This window comes from Protomyctophum parallelum (assembly GCF_964188405.1).
Source record: "Protomyctophum parallelum genome assembly, chromosome: 3".
In the NCBI taxonomy this organism is placed as follows: Eukaryota; Metazoa; Chordata; class Actinopteri; order Myctophiformes; family Myctophidae; genus Protomyctophum; species Protomyctophum parallelum.
In genome coordinates this window covers 2,836,914-2,852,530 of record NC_139698.1, presented here as the reverse complement: position 1 = coordinate 2,852,530, position 15,617 = coordinate 2,836,914, and the positions used below count along the sequence as shown (strand labels likewise).

The 15,617-nt window shown below is 40.5% G+C and overlaps 2 protein-coding genes across 2 annotated transcripts in view; one reads left to right on the top strand and one right to left on the bottom strand.

Moving 5' to 3' along the window:
- Positions 1–853: 853 nt before the first annotated feature.
- LOC310856067 (serine protease FAM111A-like) lies at positions 854–2,305 on the bottom strand (the record flags this gene model as incomplete). Its single annotated transcript, XM_083761284.1, has 1 exon — positions 854–2,305. Exon 1 carries the CDS (start codon positions 2,177–2,179, stop codon positions 854–856), a length of 1,326 nt encoding a protein of 441 aa, XP_083617410.1. The 5' UTR covers positions 2,180–2,305.
- A 5,532-nt stretch (positions 2,306–7,837) lies between these two features.
- Positions 7,838–15,617, top strand: part of LOC310856066 (RPA-related protein RADX) — a gene marked incomplete at its 5' end in the record, with an annotated part of 64,043 nt that continues 56,263 nt past the window's right edge. Inside the window, 3 exons of the mRNA XM_083761283.1 lie at positions 7,838–7,921; positions 10,524–10,617; positions 11,320–11,467. Of these exons, the coding sequence (XP_083617409.1) occupies positions 7,838–7,921; positions 10,524–10,617; positions 11,320–11,467 (326 nt within the window). The remainder of the gene's footprint in view (positions 7,922–10,523; positions 10,618–11,319; positions 11,468–15,617) is intronic.

Genomic DNA, 15,617 nt, shown 5'->3' with positions numbered 1-15,617 from the left:
ACAGTACACTGAAAGGGCTCTCTCTCTCTCTCTCTCTCTCTCTCTCTCTCTCTCTCTCTCTCTCTCTCTCTCTCTCTCTCTCTCTCTCTCTCTCTCTCTCTCTCTCTCTCTCTCTCTCTCTCTCTCTCTCTCTCGCCCTCCACTTTAGTCTCTATCTCGACAAAATGGACTCCGTGAATCATGCAGTCCATTTTGTATACATTACGTGTATACATCGTAATATGATATTTACTTTTGTTTAATATTTTGGGGTCAGCGTGTTGGTACAGGAAATATATTGTACTGTAACTTGTGTCAGAATAATCCCGTAAGGGATATGGGCTGCAAAAGGCAGTCAGACACGTAAATAAAACAATTAATTAAAGGTTTTATGACATTCATTTTCATTTATTTTTATTTTAGGTTTTATGACCTCAATTACACCCAAAAAACCTGAACTTTGAACATTCAGTGGATTTTCTGTGGTCTGAAGTTTTCTTTGGGGTTTTTTGGGCCTTTTGAGCTACAATGAAAACAGGCAACACAGTGAAACAGTGACATCTGCTGGCAAATCCCATTGACATATATGGGATTTGCAGTAAGTGATGTCACTTACTGCCGGCAAATCAGAGCACCTGTTTGAGCCAGAAAACCCCAGATCACAGAAAATCTACTGAATGTTAAAAGTTCATGTTTTTTGGGTGCAATTGAGATTAGAAAACCTAAAAAAAACAAGAACAATTCCAAAACCTTTTTTTTAATGTCACAATCCCTTTAATTCATTGTTCATGAACATACAGCAGAATCTAAAGCCTATATATGCTCGGCGTAGTCGACACCTATGATGAGTCCTCTAACAGTGCAAGCATAGCCGTTATATTTCCATGGGCTCTGAATCGTCTTGTGGACAGAAGAATTGTGTAAAAGCCTTGATTTTCTCAGAGTCTCCGTCATAGTCTTTAAGAGAGTTTTCAAATGCCCTGGGATTCTGCCCCTGCACTATCCTCCTCACATCCTCCTTCACTTCACGGTCACACGCGGCATTCTGGTAGCGGAGGTATGCCTCCAGCACATCAAACCTCCCTCCTTCCACTATTCGGATGAGGATTCTGGGAAGAATGCGTGGCAGGGGCTGGGCGTACTCGATGAAACTCTGGGGATAAACCTTCTGGGGCTGTCCTTCCTTAGTCTTATATACGTAACCCCCCGTGTGCATCGCAATGACATTACAAACCTCATCAAAGACAGGGGAGCCAGAGGATCCATAGGAGAAGCATGTATCATAAGCTAAATATGGACTTTGATCAACCAGCGGGTCAAAGACAAAGTATTGATCAGTAATGAGCTGCATCTCAACCTCCTTAAAACGATCTGTCACAACCTTTTCACGGTCATCAAGTGGAATGATGAAGCATGCGTCTGTCTGTTTCACTTCTCCTTCTGGGTGTCCCATGAGACAGATTCCACCCGTCTGAGGCGAGGCGGCAAAGTCTTTTAACAGTCCACTTTGGGTAGGGGCTGAGTCAAGCTCCAGCAGAGCAAAATCATGATAACATCCTGACTCATTCACAGCCTCATAGACAACTAGCACTGGTTTAACAGGCACTGACTGAAGGTGCTCTAGATCCTCTCGGCCCTCATAACAGAAAGACACTGTAAGCTTCTGCCTCAGGCGTTTATTATCTTTGTCATAAATCACATGAGCACATGTGAGGATGAACTTATCAAACAGGAGAAAGCCACTCCCTAGAGCAAAGCCCTCTTCTCTCACCCAACAAACAGAGTCAGCCCGGACCATTAACCGCCTCTGCATTTTCACTGACTTGCATGTTTTGATATTCTTTCCATGTTCTACACGGAAGAGCTCTCTCTCCGTTTTTAACTTTCCTTCTCTGTCTTGCATGCGTTTCAATAAACCTGGGAACTGTGCACGTAGGATAGCGAGGGTTTTCTCAGAATCTGCAATTGGACGTGGTTTGACCGCCAGAGTAGGGAAATAATTTAGTTTTGCCGCTCGCTCCACCGTGTCAGTATTAACTGGCACATGCGTTGCCGACGGCTGTGAGGAAATGGTACTGGGACTGGTAATAGCACTGGTACTGGTACGGGAGACTGGTCTCTTGGGTTTAGCACTAGGTTTGCCCTGTATGATCATCAAAGTTTTGTTATCAAGATGTTTAACATCATTGGACCATTTCATGTCTCTGTCATCACATTTGTTATCAGTTAGCTTTCTCAGCAAGTATTTACTGAACACATCACTTTTGAAGCGTCCATCTCGTTTCAGAGCGACCTCTACCGTTTCTCCGTCAAACGCATACACGCTGACCTCGTCGCAGTCGTCGGCTATGTTTTTAAGATTCTTATTGTTCAGAATGTTATTCTTGATGCCCTTACCTCCTTCTGTCTTTACGTGAAAGATTACAGCCTTGAGTTGCGGAGAACCGACTACTACACCCTTTGGGGGTTCAGAGTTTCCCTCAGCTTTTATATATTTAATATTCAGAAGATCATCTTTTCCAATTAGCCAGCAGGGGCAGTGTGAGGCGACAGGCCTTTTACCTCTCAGAATCACAAGTTCTTTATGCGCTTTGTCGGTTAAATCTATCTGCAGTGCATCTGCGACGGTCTGGGCTCTGTCACACGTTATCTCCACCGTTTCTCTTCCAGTGCAATAGGAAATGTCATGGCTGACATGATGCCCTGCTGCTGCTTCCTGAGAACATTGTGATAAAAAAAAACAAAAAAAAACATTTCAGTTAGGGACGCTCCGATCAGGTTTTTTGGGACCAATACCGATCACCGATTGCTTTTCTCGTGATCGGCCCATACCGATGTGTGTCCGATACTGATCTTGTGAAATGTTGCAAATTGTGTGTCAAAACTAAAAAAAACAATGTCAAAACCTGTGTGGTGTCAGAACCAGTGTTGTTTTCGTCGACTAAAAACTAAGACGAAAAATGTTCGCCGACTACCTTTTTTCACGGACAAAAACTAAATAGAAACTAAATGAAAACTAAGCTATGATGACTAAAACTGAGACTAAATATACTGACAGATATGGACTAGAGATCCAGTATAAGTGAATTTACACTTGGTTGCATGCTGAAAATAGTCGATCTACAAGCCCACTGAGCTTGTAGATCGGCTAAGTGTAAAATCTGTCATTTTGACGGCATCAAGGCCCGACAAAATACATTTTAGTCGACTAAATCAACTGTAGATTTAGTCGACTAAAACTAGACTAACACTAAGACATTCCAGGTGACTAAAATGTGACTCAAACTAAATGAAAACTATTCAAAAGTCTATGACTAAAACTAAAATCAAAATGAGTCATTCTGTATGTAAAGTATGTAAATAATAATAATAATTTCAGTGAGTCATTCTGTATGTAAAGTATGTAAATATACAGAAGTGGAATAGAGAGGAACTGGTTTAGGAATAGGAATCAACCCATTTTGGGCGGGAACCCCTTTTGTTGTTTTAAGCATCATGTTATGCTTTAGCTATTGAAAAAAAGTGGATCTACAAGATCATAGCGCGGCACTGAGTACCGCGCTATATTGTAGATCAGCCTTTTTTAAGGTCGGTGAGGGGTGCGTTAAAACGACCGGATTAAGGTTGATGAGGGGTGCGTTAAAACGACTGGATTAAGGTTGGTGAGGGGTCCGTTAAAACGACCGGATTAAGGTTGGTGAGGGGTGCGTTAAGACGACCGGATTAAGGTTGGTGAGGGGTCCGTTAAAACGACCGGATTAAGGTTGGTGAGGGGTGCGTTAAGACGACCGGATTAAGGTTGGTGAGGGGTGCGTTAAAACGACCGGATTAAGGTTGGTGAGGGGTGCGTTAAGACGACCGGATTAAGGTTGGTGAGGGGTGCGTTAAAACGACCGGATTAAGGTTGGTGAGGGGTGCGTTAAGACGACCGGATTAAGGTTGGTGAGGGGTGTGTTAAAATGACCGGATTAAGGTTGGTGAGGGGTGCGTTAAAATGACCGGATTAAGGTTGGTGAGGGGTGCGTTAAAACGACAGGATTAAGGTTGGTGAGGGGTGCGTTAAAACGACCGGATTAAGGTTGGTGAGGGATGCGTTAAAACGACCGGATTAAGGTTGGTGAGGGGTGCGTTAAGACGACCGGATTAAGGTTGGTGAGGGGTGCGTTAAAACGACTGGATTAAGGTTGGTGAGGGGTGCGTTAAAACGACCGGATTAAGGTTGGTGAGGGGTGCGTTAAAACGACCGGATTAAGGTTGGTGAGGGGTGCGTTAAAACGACCGGATTAAGGTTGGTGAGGGGTGCGTTAAGGGTTGAGAGAGGGTTAAAGTTAGGTTTAGGTGTGCTAATGTAATTACAGACAACGGCGTGATGAAAGTGTTCTGGAATACACATTATGAAATATGAATAGATTTACCTTGGAATCTTGATCAATTTCTTCCATCTTTATTGTCTTGGCGTCCATTTTGAGTGGTATTGGCAGCTGATGGGCTGGTGAGAAGGGTTCCAGCTGTTGAGGTGAGGAAATATGGATAATGGAATATTATACATATGGAACAACGATAATCCATATCAGTGTTGTTTTTGGCAGCAAATTTCTATTTGAGTTTTAGTCTCCTGAATAGTTTTCACTTAGTCTTAGTCACATTTTAGTCACCTGGAATGTTCTAGTGTTTAGTCTAGTTTTAGTCGACTCAATGTCAGTCATACGATTTTAGTCGACTAAATCTACAGTTGATTTAGTCGACTAAAATGTGTTTTGACAGGCCTTGATGTCGTTGTAATGACATATTTTACACTTTGGTTGCATGCTGAAAATAGCAGATCTACAATCTCACAACGCGTCGCAGTGCAACGCGTTGTGAGATTGTAGATCTGCTATTTTCAGCATGCAACCCAGCATAAAACTGGATCTCTTGTCCACTAGTCCCTTCCTAACATTTTAGTCTTGTTTTTATTTGTTGACAAAATTGTCAGTATATTTAGTCTTAGTTTTAGTCATCATAGATTCGTTTTTATTTAGTTTTAGTCAGTGAAAAAAGGTAGTCGACGAACATTTTTCGTCTTAGTTTTAGTCGACGAAAACAACACTGCACTATATGCACTGATGTGCCATTCCGAATACAAACAAAAAAGGGACTAAATTATTTTCGCTCCTATGCAACCAAAATGTGGAACGCCCTACCAACAGTCATTAAGACATGTGAATCCCTGACAGATTTTAACCTCTGGCCTTTCACCTTTAACCTCCAGAGGTGTACAACTTTGAATCTGCTCGCGTTCATTACATGATTATTTCCATAACTTGTATACCAACCTCAGGAATACATACACAGCAGAGTTATAATGATGTCAATTCGTTTTAATATAAAGCCCTATAAATCTAGTTACAATTATATTTGAGTTGTATGTGGGTGTATGTGATGTGTTCAATTCAAATGTGCACACACACACACACACACACAAACAAACAAACACTCTGTTTTGTTTGTGATCATCGTGTATTTTAAAACGGGAAAAAAAGCAAATAATAACATTATTAAAAATATATACATAATCGCCTGGTCATTTTACTCACTGCCTGGTGAATGGATGAAATTCACACCACAACGATCTCTCTCTCTCTCTCTCTCTCTCTCTCTGTGGACAAGTCTCCACAGCTGACGGTCGACAACAGCTTGTTTCAGTGCGCCAGGCTCTATAGCTCTCTACTGCTCTATAGTCTAGAGACTTTACAAATACTACTCTACTACTGCTCTATAGTCTAGAGACTTTACAAATAATATGAACAGAGAATTAATACTTGTGCCTTAGAAAGACTCGACATGTATTTCTGTCTACAATACTGTCTGGATGTAATCATGGATAAAGTATAGCTTTTTTCCCTCGCAAGTGAAACCACAGTCAGTAGGCTATGAATGAAAACCTCTCTCTCTCTCTCTCTCTCTCTCTCTCTCTCTCTCTCTCTCGTCTCTCTCTCTCTCACACACACACACACACACACACACACACACACACACACACACACACACACACACACGCACGCACACACGCACACACACACACACACACACACACACACACACACACACACACACACACACACACACACACACACACACACACACACACACACACACACACACACACACACACACACACACACACACACACGCACTTTGAGTTTGGCGCTGTGCAAAAACAAGGGCAGGGAAGCCCCTCCCCTTCCCTCTCGCAGTGTTGCCAACTCTCGCGAGAGACATCTTCTAGACTACAAACCAACTGTAGCGCCACCAAGTGTACATCATGGCCATGCCATGCGCACAGAAGAGATGGTAGCCCGTGCCTATGGCTATATTGTTTATAGTTATAACTACTTTCTGGCCTTGACAGCCCATTTACATCTACACAGAGAAGTCCTATTTGATTGCATTAAATGACTTCAAACAATGTTAAATTAACTCACTTTGCCACTTGATCTGCCATTCACTTTATCCCTGTAACACCCAGCGTTGCAATACTACAACATATTTTAATTCATTCATTCATTAATCATTATTATTATTATTTTTAATGTTATTTTTTCACCTAAACGTCATCATTGATGTTCATTGCAATGACATTGGTCATGATATTTGCATATAAATACCCCCCCCCCCCCCCCCCACAGAGGCTGAAATTCACACAAATTAAAAATCTCTGGACTTTGAACTATTTTTAACCTATGACCACCTATTTACCCCTGATAAAAGTAGGGATGCACCGATCCGATACTCGTATCGGAAATTCTAGATCGGGTATCGGATCGGTGGCCGATCCATTATCCGATCCGATCCGATCCGATAATTATGTGTAATTACAGTATGAAAACAACTCTACCTCCTCTGAGACACAGCAGTGTAGTATTGACAGTATAACATGTGGAATGCAGCAAGGCTAGCCTGCGCACACATTAACCTGGTCTAATTGTTGCACAGTTATTTAATAAATAATTCAGTGCATTTATATCTGTGTTTGTTACATTTTGTTTTACAAAGTTGGGAAAGTAATGTTTAAGTCAAGCCTTGATGTTGCCTTACACAAAATAATGATTCCAGACTCCACACAGTGAGGCATACAGCTTAATAGGTTATTACGTTTCTTTGTGGGGGGTATCGGATCGGTACTCTGTATCGGCAGATACTGGACCCCCATGTATCGATATCGGTATCGAATGTGATCATTAGAATGTCTAGAACATGTTTTATTCATTATTGTGAAAGATATCCCCCAAATTTAAATTATTAATTTATTATTATTAGCCTATAATAATTATTATAAATGGGCATAGAATTAGCAAAAATATATATATATTTTTAAAAGTTAAACCAGAGTTTTAATTACAATATAAATTGGGGGTCCCATGAGAATGCCATTAAATGGGGGGTCCGTAGACTAATGCATGCGGGTCAAATTAAACCGGGGGTCCTTGAAATTTAAATGGTTGAGAGTCATTGCTAGAGCCGTACAGATCTTCTCTCATGGGGGTCCCTGGCATAGCTCTTCAAAAGGGGGTCCGCGGGCTAATATTATGTGTCAATGTGTCAACCTTGACATGTAATGGTTTTGGAACCACTGCTCAAAGCAGACTCAATATACAGTAGCAGCAGTTTAAAGCAGTTCGTCACAGTCGCCAGCAGGTGGCACTGTCTCACCACACTTTAGAACTGGGACGGAGGAGCAGCAAACCTCCAACTCGCGTTCAGCTTTAAAGCAGATCCGGTTTATTGAGGGGATACGGAAACGGGGTTGAGCAGCTCCGGTCCCAGAGGATGTCGTTGTGACGTCGGGGAATGAGGATGTTGTTTGTTTGGATCCAACATGGCGGCGCCCAGCAGCAGCAGCAGAATCTGTGTTCTGACCAGAGTACTGTCCAGACTGCAGGGGGCGGGGCTCACCAACCAGGTAAATACCGAATGCTTTATTACATGTCATGACGTCACGTCACCGAATACTGTATTATTACATTATGACGTCACATTGACTGAGTTTTATGAACAGTTTGCATGAAGACTGCATGAGCACAGGACAGTAGGCTACAGCAGTGTTGTTTTTGGCAGCAAATTTCTATTTTAGTTTTAGTCACTAGTCTCTTGAATAGTTTTCACTTAGTTTTAGTCACATTTTAGTCACCTGGAATGTTCTAGTGTTTAGTCTAGTTTTAGTCGACTAAATGTACAGTTGATTTAGTCGACTGAAATGTGTTTTGACAGGTGTTGATGTCGTTGTAATGACATATTTTACACTTTGGTTGCATGCTGAAAACAGCAGATATACAATCTCGTTGTGAGATTGTATATCTGCTATTTTCAGCAACTGGATCTCTTGTCCACTAGTCCCTTCCTAACATTTTAGTCTAGTTTTTATTTGTTGACGAAATTGTCAGTATATTTAGTGTTAGTTTTAGTCATCATATATTCGTTTTTATTTAGTTTTTATAATAGTTTTAGTCAGTGAAAAAAGGAAGTCGACGAACATTTTTCGTCTTAGTTTTAGTCGACGAAAACTACACTGCACGTCACTGAATAGGCTACTGTATTATTACATTATGACGTCATACTGAAGGATTTTTATCAACAGTTTGCATGAAGACTGCATGAGCACAGGACAGTATAGGCTACAGTACAGTACAGTACAGTACAGTACAGTACAGTACAGTACAGTACAGTACAGTACAGTACAGTACAGTACCCAGCTAAATGATGGAGCGTAGATGACCAAATGGACCCTAATAATATATATTTTAAATTTTAATATATTATTTTAATATATGTTAATGACGTTTAGAAGCTTCAGATCACTTTCCTGGGGGTATTTATGTGTGTAATATGTGGTTTTAGATATTTTAGATTGTAGCAGTGAGCCTGTTGTCTCTGATGTCATGGACACTGGTCTCACTACCTTCCTGGACTACAATTCCCATAATTCTTTGGTGCACTGCTCCTCCTTGTGGATAGGGGGAGAGCTGTCTTACTGAGACAACATGTAGTCCAGGAAGGAAGTGAGCCCAGTGTCCATGACATCAGAGACACTGTGCTCACTGCTACAATCTAAAATATCTAAAACCACATATTACACACATAAAGACCCCCAGGAAAGTGTTCTAAAGCTTCTAAACGTCATTAACATATATTTTTTTGCAAAAAGGGTGAAGTGTCCCTTTAACTCTTGAGAGCGTCCATTTTGGTTGCATACGCTCTCGAGTTACATTATTCATAAACATCTGCATTACTTAATTTACAAGAAGTCTACACAATAGAATAATTATTATTTTGATCAACATTTGCCTGTTATCTCTTTTGATTGATTGATTGAAATATGTATTAACAGTTTGCAGAATTTACAGTACATTTCAAGCACAAACTCAATACAAAGACTGTTAACTGTGAGTGGACGACCCAATTAAGCATTACACTTGTTTACAACAGGGTCCACATTGTTCAATTCATCAAAACATTTAGAGACGTACAAATAGACACTTCTATGTAGTCAAAGAACAGAACAGGAATTCATCATAAAGGAAGCAAAAAGGGAAAATAAACATATACAGTGAGGGGGAAAAGGGGGGGGGGCTCCTAATGGTACCAATACATCATGGACTTAATCTTATCCGCAACGACAAGATATTCTTTAGTTTTGGGTCTGGTGAAATCCTGTTCTGTTCTTTAACTAAGTGTCTATTTGTACGTCTCTAAAAATTTGATGAATTGAACATGGTGGACCCTCTTGTAAACAAGTTTAATGCTTTATTGGGTCGTCCACTCACAGTTAACAGTCTATGTATTGAGTTTAATTGTGCTTGAAATGTAGGCTACTGTAATTCTGCAAACTGTTAATAAATACTTCAATCTATCAATCAATCAATCAATCAATGAGAGGCTAAACGTCATCAAACGGTGGTCCGTGGCTCAGATGCTGAATAAATAATGGACTTATGAAAGGGGTTGAAAACCACTGCTTTATTACATGACTGTCACGTTACTGAATACTTTATTACAGTACAGTACAGTACAGTACAGTACAGTACAGTACAGTACAGTACAGTACAGTACAGTACAGTACAGTACAGTACAGTACAGTACAGTACAGTACAGTACAGTTCAATACAAGCCACGGTCTGCTAAGTTCGAGGATTTATTTAAACACAAGAATGATTTAAAATCGATACAGTAGGCCTAAATATTTATCATTGATTGATTGATTGATTGATTGATTGATTGAACAGTTTGCAGAATTACAGTACATTTCAAGCACAAGTCCACAACTCAATACATGAAGGCCTTTCATTGAAGCGTGTGCGTGTGCGTGTGCGTGTGTGTGCATGCATGCGTGCGCGCGCGTGTGTGTGTGTGTGTGTGTGTGTGTGTGTGTGTGTGTGTGTGTGTGTGTGTGTGTGTGTGTGTGTGTGTGTGTGTGTGTGTGTGTGTGTGTGTGTGTGTGTGTGTGTGTGTGTGTGTGTGCGCGTGTGCGTGTGAGTGTGTGTGTGTGTGTGTGTGTGCGCGTGCAGGTGGTGTGTGGTGAGTCTCTGCTTGTTTTATCAGTGGATCGTTACATCAGAGACACTGGATCTGCCCTGTACTTCCCCCACACGGTCCATAGAGGTCAGTATATGCTCTGTGAATGAATCATGTGGTTGCTTTGGTCAGGAGTTCTCAGGGAATAACCTTAATAATAGAGAAAATACATCATAGATAATAAATACTGAAACCAGATATAATCATTAAAGGGTAAGACCACTTTTTTTGAGGTTTGGGTTGTGTAGTTACCTTGCCATGATGCAACTCCAAATGTGGACAAGAAATAAGAAATAATTGCTCCAGTGATTAGAAATTGATAATTGATAATATGCTCCTCATTGACTTACATTGTAGCTAAAACAGCTCTCAAAGTCACTCTTTTAGTACGTAAACAAACACAAACAATGTTGATTCAGACAATATAGAGCATCACCAAAACTAATCACTGGAGCAGTTATTTTTTTTATTTCTTGTCCACATTTGGAGTTGCATCATGGCAAAGTAACACAAACCTCAACAAAAGTGGTCTTACCCTTTAACCCTGACGTCGAAATAAAAAAAATGTCTTCTAAATCCTGACAGTTTTCTGAAATACCTCATGTTTCTGTATCAGTGGTGCTCAATATTTCATGTCAAGGACCCCACAAATGATATTGAATTGGCTGCCGACCGCCATCTGAAAATATGTATGACCTCTGTGATGTAACGGTGACCTCTGTGATGTCACGGTGACCTCTGTGATGTCACGGTGACCGATCTGTGAATGTGTATCGTGTGGTTGCCTAGGTGACGACCTCTATGACGTCACGGTGACGGACGGAGACTGCCGGCTGCGCGTGACCCTTGACCCCTCGCTGAACCACCTGGTGGAGCGAAACGTTCTGAGCTGTGGGACCGCGACCGTCAACGCCGCGCTCTGCCGCGCCATGTCTGGGTGGGTGACCTTTAACCTTTAACCTCAGTAAAACTATGTCTAAACCTAACCTTAACCTCAGTAAAACTATGTCTAAACCTGACCTTAACCTCAGTAAAACTATGTCTAAACCTAACCTTAACCTCAGTAAAACTATGCCTAAACCTAACCTTAACCTCAGTAAAACTATGTCTAAACCTAACCTTAACCTCAGTAAAACTATGTCTAAACCTGACCTTAACCTCAGTAAAACTATGTCTAAACCTGACCTTAACCTCAGTAAAACTATGTCTAAACCTAACCTTAACCTCAGTAAAACTATGTCTAAACCTAACCTTAACCTCAGTAAAACTATGTCTAAACCTAACCTTAACCTCAGTAAAACTATGCCTAAACCTAACCTTAACCTCAGTAAAACTATGTCTAAACCTGACCTTAACCTCAGTAAAACTATGTCTAAACCTAACCTTAACCTCAGTAAAACTATGCCTAAACCTAACCTTAACCTCAGTAAAACTATGTCTAAACCTAACCTTAACCTCAGTAAAACTATGTCTAAACCTGACCTTAACCTCAGTAAAACTATGTCTAAACCTGACCTTAACCTCAGTAAAACTATGTCTAAACCTAACCTTAACCTCAGTAAAACTATGTCTAAACCTAACCTTAACCTCAGTAAAACTATGTCTAAACCTAACCTTAACCTCAGTAAAACTATGTCTAAACCTGACCTTAACCTCAGTAAAACTATGTCTAAACCTAACCTTATTCCTAACCTTAACCTCAGTATAACTATGTCTAAACCTAACCTTAACCTCAGTAAAACTATGTCTAAACCTGACCTTAACCTCAGTAAAACTATGTCTAAACCTAACCTTAACCTCAGTAAAACTATGCTAAACCTAACCTTAACCTCAGTAAAACTATGTCTAAACCTAACCTTAACCTCAGTAAAACTATGCCTAAACCTAACCTTAACCTCAGTAAAACTATGTCTAAACCTAACCTTAACCTCAGTAAAACTATGTCTAAACCTGACCTTAACCTCAGTAAAACTATGTCTAAACCTGACCTTAACCTCAGTAAAACTATGTCTAAACCTAACCTTAACCTCAGTAAAACTATGTCTAAACCTAACCTTAACCTCAGTAAAACTATGTCTAAACCTAACCTTAACCTCAGTAAAACTATGTCTAAACCTGACCTTAACCTCAGTAAAACTATGTCTAAACCTAACCTTATTCCTAACCTTAACCTCAGTATAACTATGTCTAAACCTAACCTTAACCTCAGTAAAACTATGTCTAAACCTGACCTTAACCTCAGTAAAACTATGTCTAAACCTAACCTTAACCTCAGTAAAACTATGCTAAACCTAACCTTAACCTCAGTAAAACTATGTCTAAACCTAACCTTAACCTCAGTAAAACTATGTCTAAACCTGACCTTAACCTCAGTAAAACTATGCCTAAACCTAACCTTAACCTCAGTAAAACTATGTCTAAACCTAACCTTAACCTCAGTAAAACTATGTCTAAACCTGACCTTAACCTCAGTAAAACTATGTCTAAACCTAACCTTAACCTCAGTAAAACTATGCCTAAACCTAACCTTAACCTCAGTAAAACTATGTCTAAACCTAACCTTAACCTCAGTAAAACTATGTCTAAACCTGACCTTAACCTCAGTAAAACTATGTCTAAACCTAACCTTAACCTCAGTAAAACTATGCCTAAACCTAACCTTAACCTCAGTAAAACTATGTCTAAACCTAACCTTAACCTCAGTAAAACTATGTCTAAACCTAACCTTAACCTCAGTAAAACTATGTCTAAACCTGACCTTAACCTCAGTAAAACTATGTCTAAACCTAACCTTAACCTCAGTAAAACTATGTCTAAACCTGACCTTAACCTCAGTAAAACTATGTCTAGACCTAACCTTAACCTCAGTAAAACTATGCCTAAACCTAACCTTAACCTCAGTAAAACTATGTCTAAACCTAACCTTAGCCTCAGTAAAACTATGTCTAAACCTGACCTTAACCTCAGTAAAACTATGTCTAAACCTAACCTTAACCTCAGTAAAACTATGTCTAAACCTAACCTTAACCTCAGTAAAACTATGTCTAAACCTAACCTTAACCTCAGTAAAACTATGTCTAAACCTAACCTTAACCTCAGTAAAACTATGCCTAAACCTAACCTTAACCTCAGTAAAACTATGTCTAAACCTAACCTTAACCTCAGTAAAACTATGCCTAAACGTAACCTTAACCTCAGTAAAACTATGTCTAAACCTAACCTTAACCTCAGTAAAACTATGTCTAAACCTAACCTTAACCTCAGTAAAACTATGTCTAAACCTGACCTTAACCTCAGTAAAACTATGTCTAAACCTAACCTTAACCTCAGTAAAACTATGCCTAAACCTAACCTTAACCTCAGTAAAACTATGTCTAAACCTGACCTTAACCTCAGTAAAACTATGTCTAAACCTAACCTTAACCTCAGTAAAACTATGTCTAAACCTAACCTTAACCTCAGTAAAACTATGTCTAAACCTAACCTTAACCTCAGTAAAACTATGTCTAAACCTAACCTTATTCCTAACCTTAACCTCAGTAAAACTGTCTAAACCTAACCTTATTCCTAACCTTAACCTCAGTAAAACTATGTCTAAACCTAACCTTATTCCTAACCTTAACCTCAGTAAAACTATGTCTAAACCTAACCTTAACCTCAGTAAAACTATGCCTAAACCTGACCTTAACCTCAGTAAAACTATGTCTAAACCTAACCTTAACCTCAGTAAAACTATGCCTAAACCTAACCTTAACCTAACCTTATTCCTAACCTTAACCTCAGTAAAACTTATTCTCAGTAAAACAAAATAAAGAATGCAAGAACCGCGGCACCGAGCGGTAATAAATCGAGGGGCGAGATGGTTTAGGGGCGACCGTACCTCATACCGTCATAGTTACGTGCTGGTTACCATGGAGATGTGTCTGTTGTCATAGTCATTAGATGATGCTAAAGCATTGGTCCATGCTTTTGTATTTTCTCGATTAGACTACTGTAATGCCCTCCTCTAAGGCCTGCCTTATCGATTAGACTACTGTAATGCCCTCCTCTAAGGCCTGCCTTATCGATTAGACTACTGTAATGCCCTCCTCTAAGGCCTGCCTTATCGATTAGACTACTGTAATGCCCTCCTCTAAGGCCTGCCTTATCGATTAGACTACTGTAATGCCCTCCTCTAAGGCCTGCCTTATCGATTAGACTACTGTAATGCCCTCCTCTAAGGCCTGCCTTATCGATTAGACTACTGTAATGCCCTCCTCTCAGGCCTGCCTTATCGATTAGACTACTGTAATGCCCTCCTCTAAGGCCTGCCTTATCGATTAGACTACTGTAATGCCCTCCTCTAAGGCCTGCCTTATCGATTAGACTACTGTAATGCCCTCCTCTAAGGCCTGCCTTATCGATTAGACTACTGTAATGCCCTCCTCTAAGGCCTGCCTTATCGATTAGACTACTGTAATGCCCTCCTCTAAGGCCTGCCTTATCGATTAGACTACTGTAATGCCCTCCTCTAAGGCCTGCCTTATCGATTAGACTACTGTAATGCCCTCCTCTAAGGCCTGCCTTATCGATTAGACTACTGTAATGCCCTCCTCTCAGGCCTGCCTTATCGATTAGACTACTGTAATGCCCTCCTCTCAGGCCTGCCTTATCGATTAGACTACTGTAATGCCCTCCTCTAAGGCCTGCCTTATCGATTAGACTACTGTAATGCCCTCCTCTAAGGCCTGCCTTATCGATTAGACTACTGTAATGCCCTCCTCTAAGGCCTGCCTTATCGATTAGACTACTGTAATGCCCTCCTCTAAGGCCTGCCTTATCGATTAGACTACTGTAATGCCCTCCTCTAAGGCCTGCCTTATCGATTAGACTACTGTAATGCCCTCCTCTAAGGCCTGCCTTATCGATTAGACTACTGTAATGCCCTCCTCTCAGGCCTGCCTTATCGATTAGACTACTGTAATGCCCTCCTCTCAGGCCTGCCTTATCGATTAGACTACTGTAATGCCCTCCTCTAAGGCCTGCCTTATCGATTAGACTACTGTAATGCCCTCCTCTAAGGCCTGCCTTATCGATTAGACTACTGT